This window comes from Haliotis cracherodii, unplaced genomic scaffold, assembly GCF_022045235.1.
Source record: "Haliotis cracherodii isolate W230 unplaced genomic scaffold, xgHalCrac1.p SCAF_4, whole genome shotgun sequence".
Taxonomy (NCBI): Eukaryota; Metazoa; Mollusca; class Gastropoda; order Lepetellida; family Haliotidae; genus Haliotis; species Haliotis cracherodii.
Window position 1 is genome coordinate 24,889,348 of NW_027266297.1, and position 22,208 is coordinate 24,911,555.

Here is a 22,208-nt window from a genome sequence, read left to right on the forward strand (position 1 = left end):
TGGCCGCCATTCAGGGGACCTGCCAAGACCTTCAAGTAGAAAAGCGATAAAGTTGTTATGATACGCCCTGAAGCTGAAGCCTATCAGAGTCTTTCATCATTCAACCAATACAGTGCATATTTTCTACAATGAACGTTCAGTGTTTGCATGTCACGAGATTGTTTTGCCACATGCATCGGATGCCTTTGCGACTGACAGATGCCGGGAAGGCGTGGGCATCAAGACTGTTCTGTTTACGTTCGTTGAGCACTGAACTCGGTTCTGATGACAGACCCGTTTTCACTCCGCGTAAGGCTGCAGTCTTGACAAGGATAACCAGATACGAGTTTGAGAAAAGACGATGTAGCGGCTTGTCAGAGACGGAACTGAAGAAATATGTAAGTATTTATGTGAATTGTGATAACTGACAGGTTGAACTGACATGTTTCTATTCCATAGGTGATATGCTGATTTGCCCCTGTGATATGATATTAGAAATACACCTAATGATCAAAGTGGACTTGATTAAATAGTAACTAAATTCTATCATGTGCTAGCAACTAAGTTTACAAGTACAGTAATCATGCTAATGCTAGTGTCATGCAGAGACAAATTGTTTGATAGGCATTACTTAGAAGTTGACGGATGACAAGATAGACACAATTTTTTATGGATAACAACTTCTTTAATACTGTAAAAGGCGACGTTTCGGTATAGATCCTTATACCGTTGTCAAGCAAGACTGAACGAGGGGCATAGTGTAGAATATATATAGCAAGTGGATGATAACAATAGAGGATTAACAGTAACAACAAGGGCATACATGCCCTTGTTGTTACTGTTAATCCTCTGTTGTTACTGTTAATCCTCTATTGTTATCATCCACTTGCTATATATATTCTACACTATGCCCCTCATTCAGTCTTGCTTGACAACGGTATAAGGATCTATACCGAAACGTCGCCTTTTACAGTATTAAAGAAGTTGTTATCCATAAAAAATTGTGTCTATCTTGTCATGCAGAGACCATATACCGAGGGACAGGCCTCAGTAGTAGATTATCATTAATGATCATGAGTGTAATACATTGGGTCGCCCTGCTGATTTTCTCCTGGCAGTGGTCAGGATGCATGACACAAGCACCGATGCTCATTAGAGGATTTCTGTAGTGTATGAAACAAGCTTACGCATTGCTTGAATGTCAAGAGTTAATTCCCTTCATTTTCCTTGACCACACATGCTGACATTACATATTTCAAGTATTCAGCTAAGCGCAGTCAAAAACAACATTGTATCACTTCAGAGAATATGAACAAAAGATTGATAACTAGCTTGATCAATGAAAATCCAGTGATTGATATCATGAGCATCGATCCACGCAATTGGGATCAATGACATGCATCAACCAAGTCAGCGAGCCTGACCACCCCATCCCGTTAGTCGCCTCTTACGACAAGCATAGTCGCTGACTTGGTTGATGCATGTCATCGTATCCCAATTGCGTGGATCGATGCTCATGATGTCAATTACTGGATTGTCTGGTCCAGACTCGATTATTTACAGACTGCCGTCATATAGCTGGAATATTGCTGAGTGGGGCGTTAAACAACAAACATACACACAAACAAACATTAAACCCTTGAGACAGATAAATGCATTAAGGTTTGCACATTTGTACAACATTTACTCATGACTGTTCTTACTCATTGTTAATAATGTTAAGTGCCATTATCAGAAACTGTGTTGATAACAATATTTTCCATGTTTGCCTTAACATATGCTCAATTATTATGAACATTTTAGCTCGAGTCGAAAAACTCAGACTATCAAGGACTTCTGGATCGACATAACACACATCTAGCAGGACTGGAAGTTATCAAGAAAAATTTACAGTAAGTGTTTGGTTACACAGACCATAATTATCACGATTATAAAGTTATATCCAACATGGTTCTTTATCATAGTATTATTCAGTTATTAGACATGTCATGTTATTGTTGACAACCATATCACATTTTCATTTATGAATCAAAATGGACCTTTATTTCTACCATCTTGCAAATATTTCAGTTATCATGGTTATAATTATAATTGTTTGTAATATTCTATGCATCCTATTTGAAAGTTAAGTCAATAATATCTCTTTTACCTTTCTAAGTTCCTGTGTTGACCTCAGAGCAGAATGGACTCTCAGTATTCAATATGCTGTCATAGAGTAGTCTAGGTCAGGCGAGGTGACATGGGGTTTAACATTACATTAAAGATTTATTGCATTCAATAGCAACAAGCATGCACATGTCTGTGTGTGGCTGCTTATACTAGTCCAGATTAATGCCGGTTTTATAGTGCTAGCCCACTGGGATACTATTCCACAGTTTAACAGGGATACCACACACACACAGTATATGGACTCAGGGTTGACTAATCCTTGTTTTATCCCCTTAATGCTGAGGGCCAGACAGGGTAACAACAAGTACCATCTTTAACGGTATGATGCGGCCGGGGATCGAACACCAACCCGTAAACCTTCCTCTCTCTACTGAGGAGCAGGTGGTCATAATGTGTGACATGATCTTGTGCGTCATTAATCATTCTGTCAAACACCGAGACCAGATATAAGTCTGCCAAAACACTGCTTGAATATTGCAGACTGCTGCGTAAAACAACATTCACTCAACTCTTTCTGCAATTCTTTCTACAGAGGAGCTAACATAGAGACCAGAATTGTAAGTCGACTACAGTTTGATACTGAGCTGATCGACTGGGCTGATGTCATATTCACAGCGGGAGGAGACGGAACATTCCTGTTGGCTGCCAGTAAAGTGAATGACAAAAGTAAACCTGTCATTGGGATCAACACTGATCCAGACAGGTGAGACAGGTTATCATTGTGGTGCTTGTTATCTCAGGTGGCTTGTACCCCTGGGTCGTGGGTGTGGGTGGGTGGGTGGGGTGTGTGTGTGCCAGGTTATCATTGTGCTGCTTGTTATCTCAGGTGGCTTGTACCCCTGGGTCGGGGGTGTGGATGGGTGGTGTGTGTGTGTGCCAGGTTATCATTGTGCTGCTTGTTATCTCAGGTGGCTTGTACCCCTGGGTCGGGGGGGGGGGGGGTGCCAGGTTATCATTGTGGTGCTTGTTATCTCAGGTAGCTTGTACCCCTGGGTCGGGGTGGGTGGGTTGGGTGTGTGTGTGCCAGGTTAGAATTGCTCCCCAGTCGTAAGAGCCGACTTATTGGATCTGGAGGTCAGGCGTAGTAACTTGGTTGATTGTGTGTTATCGTACTCTTATGGTGTAGATCTTTGTTCACAATACTGATCACTTGATTTTCTAGTCCAGACTGAATTATTGACAGGCTGCTGTCTAGGGGTGTGCAATATAAGCGCTACAATTTGAGTAAATTGAGAAAATTGTTTCGCCTTGACAGGTCACTAAAACAAGCAGGGATCTGTGACCTTTAGAAAAAAAGGACAAAACTTGAGCATACTGTGATCAGCTTCTATGTGAGGCTCAGGACTTGTCAATCGACCCTTGTCTCTGATAGGCCAATCGCTCTTAAAAATGCCCATACAAGTCAGCTGGCTGGCCTGTGAAGACATAAGGATGTCATTGTGTTTGATGTGATGTCACATGCTTGTCACGTCACTTACTTGTCACACATCAGTTGCTTGTCACACCACAACTGACCCAATTCCAGCGTTGAGTTATCATACTGAGAGTCGAAGGTTGACACAATTCCAGCATTGAGTTATCATACTGAGTGTCAAAGGTTGACACAATTCCAGCGTTGAGTTATCATACTGAGAGTCGAAGGTTGACACAATTCCAGCGTTGAGTTATCATAGTGAGTGTCGAAGGTTTACCCAATTCCAGCGTTGAGTTATCATACTGAGAGTCGAAGGTTGACACAATTCCAGCGTTGAGTTATCATAGTGAGTGTCGAAGGTAGACCCAATTCCAGCGTGGAGTTATCATACTGAGTGTCGAAGGTTGACACAATTCCAGCGTGGAGTTATCATAGTGAGAGTAGGGGCGGTCGGGTAGCCTAGTGGTTAAAGCGTTCGCTCGTCACGCCGAAGACCCGGGTTCGATTCCCGACATGGGTACAATGTGTGAAGCCCATTTCTGGTGTCCCCCGCTGTGATATTGCTGGAATATTGCTAAAACCGGCATAAAACCATACTCACTCACTCATAGTGAGAGTCGAAGGTTGACCCAATTCCAGCGTTGAGTTATCATAGTGAGTGTCAAAGGTTGACACAATTCCAGCGTTGAGTTATCATACTGAGAGTCGATGGTTGACACAGTGTCGATCTTAGTGCCACACAGATGTATTTAACTGAACTGTAGTCTCTACAGCTTGTGAGCTTGTAACGATGAATTTGTCACATGTGTCAACGGCGTGTACAGGATCGTGAACACACCTTGACCCTCAATCTTGAAGTCCATTCACCTTGTAACATCCTACTGACACATATCACTGATAGGAGGGACAGGAGATGGCGTTTGTACATGATGTAGTTGCTCAAGAAATTGGAATTGACAACCATTATCATGAAAGTCTTCGAAGAATAAGATATCACATTATTATGGCTGTGGCATAAACCAACATTCACTTGCCCACTTTGTTTCATGAAATTTGTCAAGAATAAAAGAAATGACTAGCTGAAAAAGTGTGTCATTTTATATGCTTTGCTGAGATAGTTATGCTACCTGTTCAGATCGGAAGGCCATCTTTGTCTACCTAAAACTGGCTACTGTGGGAAGAACTTCCATTCTGCTTTGAAGAGATTGCTGGATGGGAATTTCAGGTATCGCAACTTATTATCATGTTACTCCATCCTAATCAACATCAATTGCTAGGAACATATCTTAATCGGAAGTATGTTTTAGTGATCATGAAAAAATTAGAAAATTACCCCAGTTTAGCATGTGTTCAGTGTATTGTCTCTTCAAAGAATTTTGTTGACATTTAATATTTGACTTTCCTTTTTGTTGAACAACAATTGTATTAACAATATTTCTTTTTAATTATTTGCTGTGATGAAGAATATGCACACATGCTAACATCATGATACTGACACATGACATCTACTTACTTTTCTTTTTTAGGTGGAAATGGCGTCATAGAATAAGAATCACCATGTCAGGTTGCCATAACAACGATGAAGCAATAGAGCTTCATGATCAACAACTGCAGTTTGTTGAACATCGATTCACGGAACACATTCAAGAGAACGAACAAGTCCGGCACCCTATTTGTTCTGTGAGAAACATTCCAGCACAGCGCGTTCTGCCAGTGCTTGCCCTCAATGAAGTGTTTATTGCAGAAAAACTGTCAGCAAGGTGGGTCTGTAAATACCAATATGTTCTATGGCTGGGACGGGTCCAAATTTACTACCCAGGTACCAGCTCACTATTACCCGACATTACCCGGGTACCCACTGTCTCAGGAGATGTCTCAAAATGTCCGATTAGGAACATCTTTAGCATAGCCCTGGCAAAACGTTTTTAGATACATGTATTAAACAATCTGGTCATTCATACACTGAAGTTGAATTAAGTTATATGTTCATTCAACCATATGAAAAATCGGAAGGAATGGGTGCACAGTCAGAAAGAAATGCGAACATTAGTGACTTGTAGTGTTACCATAGAGCTCTAGATAATTTTTGTCATTAAACAATATATCACGTAACTAATAGAGTTCTTGATATATTTTGTCATTAAACAATATATCACGTGACTAACCACGGGTCCGGGTAGTCCTGTGGGTACCCGGGTCCTATTCAGTACCCACCCGACCCGGGTACCCGAGTTACCCGTCCCAGCCCTAATATGTTGGCATCCTTTCCGTGTTGAAACGCAATGATTTCTCAGCTTTCAAAACATCAGTATGTTTTTTCAGGAGATCAACCAATCCTAGACTGAACATTATGAAACATTAGCTCTCAAAATGCCGGACCCTTTTCTTCCTTGGAGCGCCTGAGATGTTTGTAACATCATGGCTTAACCACAGAACCAAGGAGGAATCTTCAGTTCGTAAATTTAGGCATTGATTGGTCATTGGTGAAAAACAAGAAATTGATGATGGATTACATATAGATTGTAATGATGTTATGTTTGTAGCATCATCAGGCACAGATTGCCATTGTCGTACTTTTCTGGTTATGTGTACACCATGTTGTTCAATGAGCCATGTGTACACACTGCTGCTGTGTCATGTATTAGTGATATGTGTCTGGTTGGTTAGCTAATGAAACGGAGATGAACGTCAAATTAACCCTCCTCTGTGTATGAACAGTGTGCAAACACTACTATTGCCTGATATTGAGTCAATGCATGACATTATTAAGCGATGTGAAGTATTTTGCGAAGATGCTGGCTTCCCTCCATCTTCCCGAGGCAAGAGAGTTAACTGACTATAAAAGTCCAGTTCCACCCTTGCCGAACTAGGCTGGTATTATGGAGTTACATTTTGACTGGACTAACGAGTCTATGCATAGTCCAATCAAAATCGCGCACCGAAATCAAAATCCGGTTCGCAAACTGTCGTGCAGGTTTCGGTCGATTGCAGGATTTGCAAAGCATGTACACCGCCAACTCATTGTCAGCAGATATTTTCCAAATCTTTTCATGTTTTTAATCAAGGTGCTCTCGTGATTTGATGCATTTCGCGATGTAAGACCCAATTGATCACAATATAGATCTGGATTATCGATCAGATCGTCCTGACTGGGCGCCACCATTTTGTGTGAAACAAACGCAAGGGGACATAACTGGTAATAGCCACTGGTAGCGCTACGATCGAGCCCAGTAATTCCAGTCTAGTTCGGCAAGGGTGGAAACTTGACTTTATTAACCAGTTAACTCTCTTGCCTCGGGTAGATGGCTTCCCTCCCGCTTAAAGGACCAACTCCATGGCTTAATGGATACAGCGTCACCCCGGAGAGCGGAAGGTTGGTGTCTCGACCCTCTGGCCGCATCATGCCAAAAGACGTTAAAAGATTATACTAGTTGTTACCCTGCCTGGCGCTAGGCTTTAAGGGAATAAAATAAGGAATGTAGTGTATACAAGACAGAAGTATTGACAATGGAAACTGTGTGGTTGGAAACTAAAACCATTTATTAGATGAACTTGTTAAGAGATAAGCACAACTCTCTACTATCTCTCAGGCAGGTTCGGTGTGGAGGTCTTCAACACTGGCATTTCTAAGTGAAGTGTATTGGTTACACTTTCTGCAAGCTACAATGATATGGTGGGAAATTGTTCAATGTTCATATTCGGACTGACTGTTCACAGAATAATTTGTGATTATGTTTGACATGTCTATTTCAGAGTTTCTTATTACGAGTTGTCGGTGGGCAAGGGAATCTCAGAGAAGCAGAAGAGTTCTGGAGTCACGGTGTCTACGGGCACTGGGTCGAGTTCCTGGTTCTTCCACATAAACTATCTCCCTGTGGAGGGGGTCAAGGAGATACTAGATATAGGTCAGTGTCCCTAGATGAACTCTAGACCCATGACAATCCCGGGTTAGAAATGGTCTTCAGTAACCCATGCTTGTCATAAGAGGCGACTAACAGGATCAGGTGTTCAAGCTTGCTGACTTGGTTGATGCATGTCATCATATCCAAAATGCGTAGATCGATGTTCATGATGTCGATCACTGGATTGTCTGGTCCAGACTCGATTGTTTACAGACTGCTGTCATATAGCTGCAATATTGTTTTTTGAGGCGTTAAACAACAAACAAACATGTAAGATGACCTCCAAATTTAAAAATTCTCAGATATTCTCAAGGCTTTGCACATTTCAAATATTATTTGAATATCCATATATTACATGAGTAAATGAATATGGTGTTATGCTGCTTTTAGCCATTCCAGCAATATCTTGGGAGGATTTCTATATTTTAGACTAATATGGTTAGCATGTGATCATGAGTGTTTTGTCTGACTCTTGTACAATGTGCAATTTTAGACATGCTATAAACTCATAAACAATGTGTGATCTGAGACAGTACGTTTGTTTGTCTAGCCAACAAATACACTGAACACAAGTTCCCTGTAGACGACAGCTCACTCCTCGAGAAGATCAAGGACTCATTCAACTACTCTCTCACCTTTGACCCAAGTGAACCGCGGATGGCTTACAGCATCAGAGACCCTGTAGTAAACGGTACTTCCATCTTGCTGCTCTCTCACCAGCAGAGTGTTTGTATAGCCCCCTCAATATATTTGTGTGTCAGGTAACATGGACCAAACAGTTATAGGTCGGGGGATGTTTTTAGTTTAATTCAATTTTCTAGAACTGATGTCAGTTGCAAAGCTACAGCAACAGTTAGTGCAGAAACACACCTGGCTAAACGCCAGCTATCGGGCAGTAGCATAGTCAGTAAACTTCTCAGAAACCACTGGACCAAAGAAGCTGACATTTCACATGCTTGTACCCACATGGCAATGCAGCCATATTGAAAAACCTGTCTATGGCCAGTACTAAAAATGTAATGAAATTGTTTCAAGCGCAGTTAGTATTTGGGCTAAAAAAACTCACCAGTTTTGCAATATTTTATATTTTGTCTTAATTTGACCATTGAACATGTTTGTTCACATCAAGGTGGACACCCAAATTTGTTCATCTGATTTTCAATATGGACACCATAGCAGCCTTAATGAAAAAACTATTTATAGCCATTGCTCTGGCATTTTAGTTAAATATGTAGGGATATTGGTTTTAGGTGTAGTTAGTGGTCAGACTCAACATACATGTTCTTCTTTTTGCGGAAATATTAAATTTTGATATTTATTTGACCTTTGCAATTGGTACACACTCTCAATATGCATTTCTTTCCACTGTAAGAATCATCTGGGCACAAACCACAGTATGGCACTATTTCCTGAATGTAAACATGGTAAGTGTAGTGTTTCTTGATGGTTGTTTCCAGCTGTGATAGACATTGAATGCGACCCTCAAAAAGCTTGTAGTGTTTTCTATTTATCACCTTTATCATTGTTTCTTCTCTACTTTCAGATGTATTTAAAACAAATAACCCAAGAGGATTTGCTGACAAGTATGTATATTAAAGAGAAGTTAATCATCAAACAGTATTTCACCATCATATATGTATATTAAATATATTATATAAGTTAGACAATGTATTGAGGAGGGCACTAGTGGCTTAGTTGCAGTGCAGAGTTGTGTACCTTGAATGCACCAGAAACCTATGAACGTGTGTTCGAATCCCTGTTCGCCCTGATTATGTTTCTAGGTTTGTCAGCTCATGGGTTTTGACCAAAGTGGTAATTACTTGCATCACTTTAGGCTTTCTTTCCACATCAAACTGACATGCTGTGATATAAATGGAATCACATTAAAAATGATGTTATACCAAACTCACAATTGCACAACTTGGTTATTAGAAAAATCTATGTCGACAAATGAAGACAAATTTTGCCCTGATAACTAAATTACCACATCAATTGGCAGGAATGAACTCATTTATGCCATCCTCTTCCTTGTCAGCCACGATTACCTTTAATGTTGATGTCGTGACATAAGGCAATATTTATTCATTCATCCATTCTTCCTTGTCAGAGTTGTAATTCGGTCTCGGATGTGGGATGCCTGTCTGGTGGTTGATGGGGGTTCATCCTTCCAGTTTAACGATGGCGCTACCGCTACACTGGAGATCTGTGATGATGATGCCCTGCGAACAGTCATGTTTCACGTGGACTAGTCAGACCTCTATGACCTCTATGACCTCTGTGAAAAGGCATCCAGTCTATTCCAAGCCTTGAAATATGCCAACATAGGTCCTGTTTTCTTCATCAACCCCAAATGAGGATTGAATACTATCAGGTTTGGTGTGCTGTAGATTCACTTGTGATTGGAAGAAATGTGCAAGTTACCATGGTTACAGAAATAGATGCATACATCTTTGAGTGAGAAGCTTGCATCCTTCATCAAACTATAAACTGATAAAGTTCACAATCAAATGAATTCTCCTTGGCAAGACCTGTTGCAAAAACAGCCAGATAAAAGTTGATGAAGATTTTTCCTTCAGCCACAAGAATACGTGTTCTATTCTTTTGAATATTATTGTATGATCAGGTTTGCTGTGGATCTGATAATGGCTGTAATATTTGCTGTGTACCATTGCAGTGTAGTAGGGGACTGACAGATGTACGTTTAGGGCAGATTATGATGTAGGCACTTTTACCAACAGCATATTTTCAGTGTTTGTGAATGGTTATATTAGGCTTAAAAAAATAATAGTCTTGGTTCTCAGGCACCGCCCACATCATCATAAAGTCCGCACATGTTTTGGTTTTGTTTCCATTTTCAACAAAAGAAATCTTTAAATATTCCTCAAAATTTGGTTACATACTAGCTTGAACAACCAAAAACAAAAAAACACTGCCCGCACGCACTATATTTTCAAAAGCCATTGCCTGAGAACCAATTCTTTTATTTTTTTAAGCCTTATGTTCGTATATGTATGTTGATGCCAGCTATTTGGCACCTGTATTTTGTATTGTGGGGTTGAGTGGGTAAAACAATTGCCAAAGTGGTTTGTTTATGTGAATATTGCCAAATATTATACCGGTTACTTTACCTTGAATTTATAGTCCATGTCATCATGGTGTTCCCCATCAGGCACTAATCTCACTAAAATCAGATTTGTTTGTTACCACTAATGTTTACAAGCATGACCAAAGAAAGTAGATTAGTTGCACTGGTGCAACATTATTTATATCAGGTCATAACTACCGGCACTTTGAAAGTGTCAGTTCATATTGAATGTATGTGCCAATATTTCGTCAAAATCATGTGAGTGAGTGAGTGAGTATGGTTTTACGCCGCTTTTAGCAATATTCCAGCAATATCACGGCGGGGGACACCACAAATGGGCTTCACACATTTTACCCATGTCGGGAATCGAACCCGGGTCTTCGGCGTGACGAGCGAACGCTTTAACCACTAGGCTACCCGACCGCCCCCAAAATCATGTGAATGTAGATCATATGAAGAATGGATTACCAGTATTTCCTCAGGTACATGTCCGTGGTAGTGTCTACTGATGGTACCAACTGCTGTACACAAGGAGCAGGCACTGGTTCTTGTATCATTTGGAGTCCAATCCAATGATGGGTGTCACCATGACTTGTGATACATTAAAAGAAATATATGATGTTTTACAATTGAATAATTTACCTCTGTTGTTGGGTGTGACATGTGGTACCCAGTAGCCTATAATGTCAATCACTGGATCGTCTGGCCCAGACTCAATTACTTACAGACCTCTGTCATATAGCTGTAACATTGCTGAGTGCAGCCTTTAACAACAACCAACCAACCCACCCAGTAGCCTAAGTTAGGTGCTGTAGAGTTGTGCCCCATAGGCACGCCAGGCTTGTCTTGTCATGGGTTCAAATCCAACATTCATTCTGATGATAAGTCATGGTTTCTCAGCACAAAACTGCCTCCAGGCCTTCATTGGCTTGTTCAGGGATTTCGTTGTAAACTGGAGAGGCTGGGCCTGCTTGCACAAAGCCCCCTTTGTGGAGGCCGATCACCTGAAGATCTGTGCAAGCAGGCCCTGGTCAAAATCATCATTAGGTTGCAGAACCCATTTTTCATAAATGCATCGTTACATTGAATGATTAGTTAGGTCGTAGGAATCAAATATAAAAAATAACATGCTTCTTGATGGTATGAATGACGATTCAAATTTAATATTTAACAGTTTCCTAGCATGTTTGGTGTTCTGAACAATGCAGTGGTAAATTCTTGGGTTATTTGCAAAAAACATCTTGGCTATTAAGAACCATTTTATGAGGAACCTGTTTGGAGTTCAAAATAATGACAATCCTGACAATGTCAAGTTGTCAGAACTTGCAGGATGTTGTTAATTTCTGTCACTGATACTGTCACTTTTGTGACTTTCACATTTACCCCGACCAGCATAACAAATACACTTTGAAGAGACAAGCTGTTGTGTACGCAATTGAAGTTTCTGAAGCCATATATTTCTAATCATCAAATTTATCATGAATAACAATCATGGTGAGAGTAACCTTTGTCCACCAGTAGAAGTTGAGGTATCATTTGTATCCAGTCAATACATGTATTTATATTTGTTTCATTAAGGTGATGAAAACAAGTTCATCCACCTGACACTGACAACTGTGCACTGCTTCAAATATTGAGTTGCTAAATGGTGTGTTAATAACACCAACATATCAATATAAATATGATTCCTTCCAATCTGATATCATATCTTTGAGTACCTCCTTCCTACCTGAATCTCTAAACTGCCCTAATTCACTCCATATATATGTGATGCATCTCTCATACTATTCCCCTTGCTACTTACTTCATGTAGAAATCTTTTTCTTATCAACAACTGTTCAACTCTTGTTTTATGCCGTTTGTTTTGAACATTTTATGTTGATTTGTTTGAATCGAATGTTTTATTTTTTTTAAAGAGGTACTTAACTTTATTTTATTTAAACCATAATTGTTAAGAGTCTTTAACATGTTAATAACTTGTGTTGTTAATAGTCAATGTCAGTACTAAAGAATATTTTTAGGTTTGTATTGAACCTACAAAAATAGAATGTGAACATTATTCATATTCAAACAGACGCCTAAGGTTAAGTGAAACTGAATGGTGAATTAGGTAGATCAATGGTAGGACTAGGGCTCATTTTGACCCACAGGGAATGTCAAATTTTAGATTTGCAGAAAATTAAGTAATCACTGGTAATACTGGTATGAAAATTATCAAGACATTGAAATGGCTGACAAGATTTTGTTTCTGTCATAAACTTGCAAGGTTTGGACCATATGTTTAAAGTGTCTTAATCTACATCTCCAGAGACAGTAAGCTGTGTTCAAGTATCTGATACATGCTTCCTGAACACCTCTAAATATCAGCCTTTTTAGCGCTAACTGTTCAGCTACTGTTGTATAAATCCCAAACATGCAATTGTTGTGTGAACACATCCGATAACTTACATAACAGTTTGTAAACGTTTTCCTCATATTTTTATGAATATTGCATATGCCATGTGCCTTATCATATGGACTAATACCTTGTCCTTTGTTGGACAGTAAAGTAACAATCAGTGTTGCACCTAACAGTTACCATAGTTACAACTTCCTACTGCAAATCATTGTGCCAACAATCATTGTCAAAATTCATTATGTAATTTCATCATGTGAACGAAACTAGTCGCCTTTTTTCGTATTTTGTTCCTTCTTCATCCAATTAATATTTTTTCGTCTTTTGAGTTTTTAACACATTTTTTGTTTTTTTCAATGACACAAAACTGTGTCTGAAGTTCAAGCACTTTAGTATCGAGTTAATACTAACGGCTTTCCCAATGTTTGTAATATATGTGTCCTTGGTGCTTGAAAACTAAGACTTAGTTTCAAGGGAGCGTGTGCTATTTCCAAGCCAGATTGCCACTGAAAGTTTCACATTTCAAGAATCTTTTTAACAAAGCTTCAGTTATATATTGGTAGATACTGTGTTGTTAGGTAATGCTAGGATATTTAAGTTTCACTTGAAACAATTAGTTAATGTATTAGTCCTTTAAGTCAGGTGTTCAGCTGATGGAGGAGCTTTGTGGAACCTTCATATTTGTTTCCAAATGCACCATGTATTATTTCCTAACACAGCAAGTACAGTAGAACACGGATATAACGACCACGGATAGAGCGAACAAACGGATACAGCAAACTGTTAAAAAATCCCCGATTTATCTCTTATATTTTATCTTATAAAATTTACATACATAATGAACTCTCTACAGCAAAATAACGGATATACCGAACTCATATCTGATCACCGACAAGCCAGTCTACCACTCATTAGTGACGTGTATAGTGAACTGAGAAATCTCACTCAGTGTCAAGTGTCACTGACAATTGGCTGTACGCAACCAGACGCGAATCAACACAATTACTGGTGACGATTCAACCTTGTTAAACTTGCATTATGTTAATCTTAATTCTGATCACATAATAATTTCAGATACAATTTCGTCCGACCATTGCATATAAACTTTGGTACTTTTTAACTGAATAACCGGTAGATGCAGGAGAAAACGTGTATATACGTGTATTGTATTTTGTTTTAGCCAAGATGGCGGACGTTTCCGAGTGAAAACGTATATAACAAACAACAAATATAACGAACTTATTTCTCCGGTCCCTTGTAGTTTGTTATATCCATGTTCTACTGTATTATGTTAATACAAATTTATTATTTTCTCGTATTTATTGAAAAAACACTGGTTTGTATTATTTGCTTTTTAGGAATGTTTTGATCTGTGCTGAAGTGTTGATATTCATGAGATTGAAAAAATCATGTAGCATGTGTGCATTCCATTGAACAAGTGTCGGATAGAAAAGTGGAGCAATCACAGGTAGATACTGGGACTGAAATTCATTTATTTTACATGTGCATTTCATGTCTCAAATTACTTACTGCTGCTGTGCCATTATCGTGAGAATAGGTTGTGAAAGGAGTACAACCTAGTTAATATTGTTTTGCTATGTGTTCAGTAATCAAGATTTTGACATGCGTGATGTGGGATTATTCTTTGGTAAGGCTAAAAAAAATAATAGTCTTGGTTCTCAGGCAGCGCCCACACCATCATTAAGTCTGTGCACATTTGTTTTTATTTCCATTTTAAAACAGAAAATCTTTAAATATTCCACAAAATTTGGTTACATACTAGCTTCGACAACCAAAACAAAAGACCACCGCCCGCCCGCACTATATTTTTAAAAGCCATTGCCTTAGAACCCATTCTTTTATATTTTTAAAGCCTAATATATTCTTATGGTTTCTGTGACTGTAGAGAAGCAACTCGCATTGAAAGTGCTAACGTATTTATGTAAAATATATATTCAATACAATCTGTTTTTTTACAAAGTACATCAGATGTTGAGTAGCTGACACCCACCAAGCGTCCTCTGGAACGTAAGTGTTAGCAGCTGTACAACACCTCGTACTCCAGAATAAATATGAATCTAACATCCGCCTGACTTCTGTTGTAGTCATGGACACGCCACAATGGAGTTCATTTCTCATCACTGTATCCTCTCGTCCTCGTCACGTGACCCAGTGATCTGAGATGGTGTCAGGGGTCTAAGGGATGCTTTGCTTGTGTGTTTCGTTTCTTTGTTGTTTAATGCCGCAATATTCCATTATGATGGCGGTCTGTAAATAAGCGTGCTTGCACAAGACAATCCAGTGGTTGACATCATGAGCATCGATCTACGCAACTGGGATGCATACGACAAGCATAGTTGCCTCTTACAACAAGCATGGGTTGCTGAAGACCCATTGTAACCTGGATCTGAAAGGAGTGAGATAGTTTAAAGTATTCTAAAGGGGCTTAGGATTATATATACCACCCCACCCTACCCAAACAAAATTGTTCCAAAATTACTGTTCAACATTGTCCTCTTCAGATTGTATTTAAAAAAAACTGTTGGTGGGACATGCTGGATGATCTCAAAACAAATTGTGGAAAAAAAAATAAATTGTTCAACTCCAAGGAGAGATAGAAATGCTCTGTCTTAAGCCTGTGGCCATAAACATAATCTCTAATAACAGTGCCAGGTGCCCCCCCTGCACCCCTTTGTACTGCTGCCAGGATTTGCAGAATCACAGACTTGCCGAGACAATGCACCTTTGTCTTGCAGGAACCGCTGCTACTACTGCCTGCCTGTACTGTGGTAATACCTGAGCAGGCACAGTATGATAACTTTTCTCTTCTCGCCAATTGGATCACAGCATATCTACTACTGAGTCCCGCACTTCATGATAGTGAGACAGTGTCTACTGATGCCAGACGATGCTGTAGCTGGTCACGTGACAGGAAGACTGGCTCCGCGTCCTGCGTGTGGATTACTTCGTACTGAGGTTCAGCCTCCAGGGCCTGCAAGAAGAATGTTGGGTATGCTTTAGTCTGCCTTGTACTAGAGTGTGTTGGTATGGTCGGAAAACATTACTTTAACATATTAAATAAATAAGGTTCGGGGTTCCATGAAGTTGGTTGAATAAGGACATTATTTGTTTTTTACTTGGCTTACCAAAAAAGGGAAATAGAGTTACCAAACACTTCTTGAATGGAAAGTCAGAAGGATGTAAAATTAAAAAATAAAAGAAACATGCTGCTAAAAAGTGAAACTATATGGGGGGGCTTACAAATTATTGATTTTAATTATTTTATTCCATGATGTGAAAATTCATCTGATTGCCTGTCACTGACTCTGCAATATTCCTGCTATATGACGCCGGTCTGTAAATAATCGAGTCTGGATCAGACAATCCAGTGACATAACTAGGATACCATGACATGCATCAACCAAGTTACCAAATCTGACCACCCGATCCCGTCAGTCACCTCTTACAACAAGCATGGGTTGCTGAAGACCATTTCTAACTCCGATCTCCACTGGGCACATGGCACTGACAACATGACATGCTAGAGTAACCGTATTCAACGCAATAAGCACCCACAGCGACATTTGCTAAGATATTGGCACGTGAACAATCCCAATTAGCACCCCTTCCAATTGATAAATGTACACAAGACTTATTTTTTCGCTTATAATACATACTCGTGTGTTATATGCACCCTTAATTATGGGCATTTAATTATGGAAAAATATATCTGTCGTACATAAACATTTCAGGCTGTCCGCATAAACCACGAAATTTATCTTTCAACTCTGTTTTTTTCTACAAAATAATATTCTAATAAGAGCCCCCTATTTCTAATTTTGAGAGCGCCCTGGGTGCTTATTACGTCGAATACGGAATTCACTATGTTCCTACCTTCCTCCCTATGACCACAATGTAGGGGTAGCCCAGTCTCCGCGCCTCATACAGGCGTTTCCCTATGGTCATCTGCGTGCGGTCATCTATGACTACCTCCCCTGACAAGTTGGCCATCGAGGTGAGTTGGTCACTCAAGTCATTGGCCAGTCTGAATAAGGTGTCCGCCTCGTACCCTTCCTGAGTAATAAAGTACATCATAGCGTCAATCATAAACCTTCAATCAGGTTTCTGGCATGCCTAATGGGATGTCAACACCCAAGCCCCCAACAGCAGCTGAAAAAATGACTTCTAAGATATATATATGTATATTAAAGTTCTGATACTAGACTACAGCCAGGTACAAAAGCAGACCCATTATAAAACTTGTCAATTTCTTTTGAGGCACTTGGTAATATATGTCCCACATTCATCTCGGATTGTCTACCTTTTGTGGGATGATGCAGACTTGATACGGTGCTACAAGACCAGGCCAGTGGATCTGTTTCGAGGATGACAACACTTCTACACAGCCTTGTAAGATTCTGGTGACTCCCAACCCATAGCATCCCATCTGCGCTGGTCTGAAACAATGGCAGAGAAACATCCATCTCAGTCACCTGTCACCTTTGACATCCTGATTTATCCGACATATTTCAAGGTCCCACGTAAAACTGATGAAATTATTTCAAACTTATCTGTGCAAACATGGTATGAATGTGAATGCGTGTGTTTGTCAATGTTTTAATAAAGTTCTGAGTCCTAATTACCATAATTCTTTAGAAATTTTCTTGTTATCATTATCAATACCCTATATAACCTAGTTAAGATACTGCCTCTGTTTCAACAAAGACTTTTAATTTCTTTGTCATACACTGGTCAGCCATTACCCACAATGCCTGATCAATTCTGTAACGGAAACTATTAAATAAATAATATTAATTACAAAAAAAACATACACCTCATTTGAGATATGCAGTACCACTTGAAATACTAAACAGAGCATTTGGTAAAGTGCAGTACTTCCCTAACGCCTGTCATGGGACCTCCAGGTAAGAATAGGCCCCCAGCAACCAATGGAACAAAATGTATCAGGTAGTGAGGGCCCTGCCGCTTGGCTCAGTGCGTGTCACGGTACTCGATGATGTGGTTCATTGTTCACAATATCAATCACTGGATTGTCTAGTCCAGAGTTATTTACAGGCTGCTGTCATGTAGCTTAAATATTGCTGAGAGCAGCATTTAACAACAAACAAACAAACCGAAAACTCCCCTAACCCTAAAGTTTTCTTTTTCTAAATCAGCCTGATGTACACATTTTGTAATTTCCTCTAACATCCTAGTCTATAAGATCAATAACACTTCAAGTGTAAAGCTGCTACTCATATTACTACAGTTAATCTGTCATGGCAGAATGTCATGAATAAAACTTCTTTTGAGTAGTCAGGTGTATATTTAATAGAATACCGTATACGACGTATAAGTGATATTTGCTAATATATTGGCTAGTGAACAATCCCAATTTGCACCCCTTCGGATTCATCAATGTACACAAGACTAATTTATTCGTGTATAATACGCACTTGTGTATTATATGCACCCCTAATTATGGGCAATTAAATTCTGGAAAAATAGATCTGTTGTACATAAACATTTCAGGCTGTTAGCATAAACCACGAAATTGATCTTTCAGCTCTGTTTTTCACCAAAATAATATTCTAATAAGAGCCCTATTTCTAATTTGAGAGCGCTGGGGCGCCTATTACGTCGAATACGGTATATATACATATGTGACTATCCCTATCAAAAGTTGAGTTGTATATATTGGCTACAGCGCCTGTATGACTTCAGTACTCGTTACTGTGTTATTAATAACCTACTCCACTTGGCCAGTCTCAGTCTGACAGTTTGCACCAAACACAGAGGAGTATTTGGTTCCCAGCAGAAAGGCATGCCCTACCTACAAATGAAACGACACAGACAATATGAATATAAAACTCCAGAGGATAACCTCGATCATCAACCAAAACCGATTCCAAACACAAATATGTCAAAAACATCCTAAAAGTACATGTTTCTGAGACACACCTGTGAGACTGTGACAGAAGCCATACCAGTAGTATGCCGTTTGTTGTTTAACGCCACACTCAACAATATTCCAGCTATATGACGGCGGTCTGTAAATAATTAAGTCTGGACCAGACAATCCGGTCATTGACATTATGATCATCGATCCACGCAATTGGGATCGATGACATGCGTCAACCAAGGCAGCGAGTCTGACCACCCGATCCCGTTAGTCGCCTCTTACAACAAGCATGGGTTGCTGAAGATCTGTTCTAACCCAAATCTTCATCAGTCCGGTAGTATACGTGTGTATTTCACTATATTCATCTGTTATAGATACTTATGGACTCCTCAAGATGAAACAACAAAATTATTTTAGAGACAAAGGCTTGAGGTGAGGTGAGGTGAGGTGAAATGGGGTTTAGCATCGCATCCAAGATTAATGCACTTATATAGCGACGTGCATGTACATGTGTGTGTTTGTGGGGCTGCTTGTACTAGTCTGAACTGATGCCGATTTATAGTGCTAGCTCATTGAGATACCATGCCGCAGTTTAACATGAATACCCCACTCAGACACAGTATACTGACTCCGAGCCGACCAGTCCTTGTTTTAGCCCCTTAATGCCGAGCGCCAGACAGGGTAACAACAAGTACCATCTTTTAACGTCTTTTGGTATGACGCGGCCGGGGATCGAACACCGGACCTTTCGCTCTCCGGGCGGATGCTCAACCACTAGACCACGGAGGTGGTCACCAAGGCTTGAATTTTGTTAACTATTAACTGATGCATGCCATGCCTGTGCATGAATCAAGTCTCTATGCATCTTGTACACACCTCTATGCCATGCGATTTCTTCATATCACAGTCATTCTCTTTGTTGGGACAGAATTTTTTGAAATCACTCTTTGCATCATTCTCTGAAAACATAAGCAAACTACAGTCAAGTCCCGTTAATCCGACATGGTTGGTTGGATATGATTATGTTGGGTCAACGAGTATGTCGGATAAAAGAAATAAAGTAGTTTGAACGTTCGTTAAAAACATAGTCTGGAATGGAAGTCGCAAGTTTGACACGGGCTGTGTACTTGCGGGCAAAATGACCTACGCTGATCACTGTGTCGGATTAACGAGACTGATTAATGAGTGATTTCGGTTATTTGTTGAAAATTGTTTGTGTCGGAGATGGAGTGCGAGACTGTCGGATTAATGGGTCTAAATAGCACTGATTTAATCGGTTCCAATCATTAGTGTCCGATAAAGCTGATTATCGGATTAACGAGACTCGACTGTATTGCATAATCACAATAATCCTATATGGTTAACGTGGCCAATGGTAAAAACATATTGAAACACATTGATGATAAGGGTGGCTCAGTAGCCTACTCAAAATGGCTGTGCACCCAACTCTCCTGTTTTATGGTGTCAGCACTATGCCAATGCTATGGGATTTGAACTGACAAGAATGAGTGAGTGAGTGATTATGGTTTTACGCCGCTTTTAGCAATATTCCAGCAATATCATGGCGGGAACAACAGAAATGGGCTTCACACATTGTACCCATGTGGGGGATCAAAATTGGAGCTTCAGAGTGTCAGGTGAACGCTTTAACCACTAGGCTACCCCACCACCCAGTATATAAACAATATATAAACAACAATACAAACAAATAATACTTTACCTAGGAGTTCAATATTTGAAGAAAATCCACATCTGTAAAAACAAAATTGAAAATACCATTAAACAATTTATCCACAGTAGTCCAGAGGGGTCATTATTCATTGGTGCCAATATCTGTGAATTTTGGGTTATGGTTTTGCTAAAATATCACCAATTATTCCAAATTTGGGATCTATTTATTCCCAATAATGTCGCCAAAAAAACATTTAAATAATACTCTTTTGGTGAACTTCAAAGCAAAGAATAAAACCCAAAACAATTTATGACGTTAAGAACACACACTATACCGGTATATAGCCTACCTATCACACACTGTACTTACCTGTCACACACAAGTAGCGTGTCCTCCCCTACTTCTGCAGGCAGATGAAACTCATGTGACATGGTCCCCCCGATGTTTCCAGTGTCTCCAGCAGCTGTCAGGAAGCAACAAGAGTCATGGATACCAACCATTACCAGTGTATACCAACTACAGAAAGGAGTTTCATCAAACCCAAAACTGAAAAACTGTAGAAAAAACCAAAAATATCTCAAACACAAAAGAAAGAAACTCATGAATTTAGTTGCATACTCCCCAGGGAGCTGAGAATGATTGTTGAGTGCACATTGATCCATTGACCAGGGTAATAAATGTCTACGTGCTTAGAGTATGCTTATGCATGGAGTTCAGCGCCATATAAATGGATGATGATGTTTATGATGATGATGATGATGATGATGATGATGATGATGATGATGTTGTTTTTTATTTTGTTTTTTTATATATTTTTTTTTACTTCACCTCTTTGATATTTTTGCATGATAATTTAGTCAACATCATTCAAAAAGTTCACAATAATCCCAAATGAATTAATCATATCCTCACCTTTGACATATTTAACTCCAAGCCTGTCAAATATTTTACAATAAGCCTGACACACAGAGGAGTAGGTTTCTCTGGCACATTCCTCTGTAGAATCAAAGGTGTACATATCTGAAACAAAACATGTTTGAGTGCAAAATAATGTCATAAAAATTATGACACTAAAAGTCATTTGGTTGTGAGCAAATTATTCAGTCTAATTTCTGTTTTTTTTCTCTTTCCTGTGTGTCCAGTGAGTGATTTGTGTTTAACACCGCATTGAACAGTATTCTAGTTATATCACAGCGTGTCGACTTAATGTGGGAGGGAAGTCTGAAGTGATACAGGTCTCAAATGTTTACCACTTTGGTGAAACCCTAGAACAATGACTATGATGCCAACAAACCTAGACAAATAATCAGGGCGAACTGGGATTCGAACCCACTATCATAGGTTTACAGTGAACTGCAGCACCAAAGACAACAGGGCCATCTGTGCCCATTCCTGTGTGTCACGCATGATGTGGACACCAGAAACGGGTTTCACACGTACCCATGTCAGGAATCAAACCCGGGTCTTCAGTGTGATGAGCAAACACTTTAACCACTAGGCTACCCGACTGCCCCAGCATGATATTAGGAATCAAAATGAAGAATAAATGACAGAAGCAGTACAAATACCTTTCATTTCAAATTCTCTTCCTCTTAGTAATCCATACTTTGGAGCCATCTCATCTCGGAACTTTCTTGTAATCTAAAATTGAGAAACTTGTTAGGCTTAAAAAAGTAAAAGAATTGGTTCT

At 39.6% G+C, this 22,208-nt stretch overlaps 2 protein-coding genes across 2 annotated transcripts in view; one reads left to right on the forward strand and one right to left on the reverse strand.

The window, feature by feature from the left end:
* On the forward strand, nt 1-15,021 carry LOC139478644 (NAD kinase 2, mitochondrial-like). Its single transcript, XM_071261204.1, has 9 exons — nt 1-377; nt 1,783-1,871; nt 2,681-2,851; nt 4,698-4,787; nt 5,089-5,322; nt 7,316-7,467; nt 8,015-8,155; nt 9,008-9,047; nt 9,572-15,021. The coding sequence occupies exons 1-9, from the start codon at nt 129-131 to the stop codon at nt 9,711-9,713; spliced, it is 1,308 nt and encodes a 435-aa protein (XP_071117305.1). The 5' UTR covers nt 1-128; the 3' UTR covers nt 9,714-15,021.
* Nucleotides 14,487-22,208, reverse strand: part of LOC139478643 (probable proline--tRNA ligase, mitochondrial) — a 16,688-nt gene continuing 8,966 nt past the window's right edge. Inside the window, exons 5-13 of the mRNA XM_071261203.1 lie at nt 22,087-22,159; nt 21,431-21,538; nt 20,888-20,981; nt 20,567-20,598; nt 19,723-19,805; nt 18,698-18,777; nt 17,266-17,401; nt 16,839-17,018; nt 14,487-15,936 (exon numbers count right to left, since the gene is read on the reverse strand). Of these exons, the coding sequence (XP_071117304.1) occupies nt 15,817-15,936; nt 16,839-17,018; nt 17,266-17,401; nt 18,698-18,777; nt 19,723-19,805; nt 20,567-20,598; nt 20,888-20,981; nt 21,431-21,538; nt 22,087-22,159 (906 nt within the window). The 3' untranslated portion in view covers nt 14,487-15,816. The remainder of the gene's footprint in view (nt 15,937-16,838; nt 17,019-17,265; nt 17,402-18,697; nt 18,778-19,722; nt 19,806-20,566; nt 20,599-20,887; nt 20,982-21,430; nt 21,539-22,086; nt 22,160-22,208) is intronic.

Coding starts and splice junctions, on each gene's coding strand:
- LOC139478644 (XM_071261204.1), top strand. CDS start 129: ATGAACGTTCAGTGTTTGCATGTCACGAGATTGTTTTGCCACATGCAT. Junction 4,788..5,088: donor TTGCTGGATGGGAATTTCAG/GTATCGCAACTT, acceptor TTTCTTTTTTAG/GTGGAAATGGCGTCATAGAA. Junction 7,468..8,014: donor CAAGGAGATACTAGATATAG/GTCAGTGTCCCT, acceptor TTGTTTGTCTAG/CCAACAAATACACTGAACAC.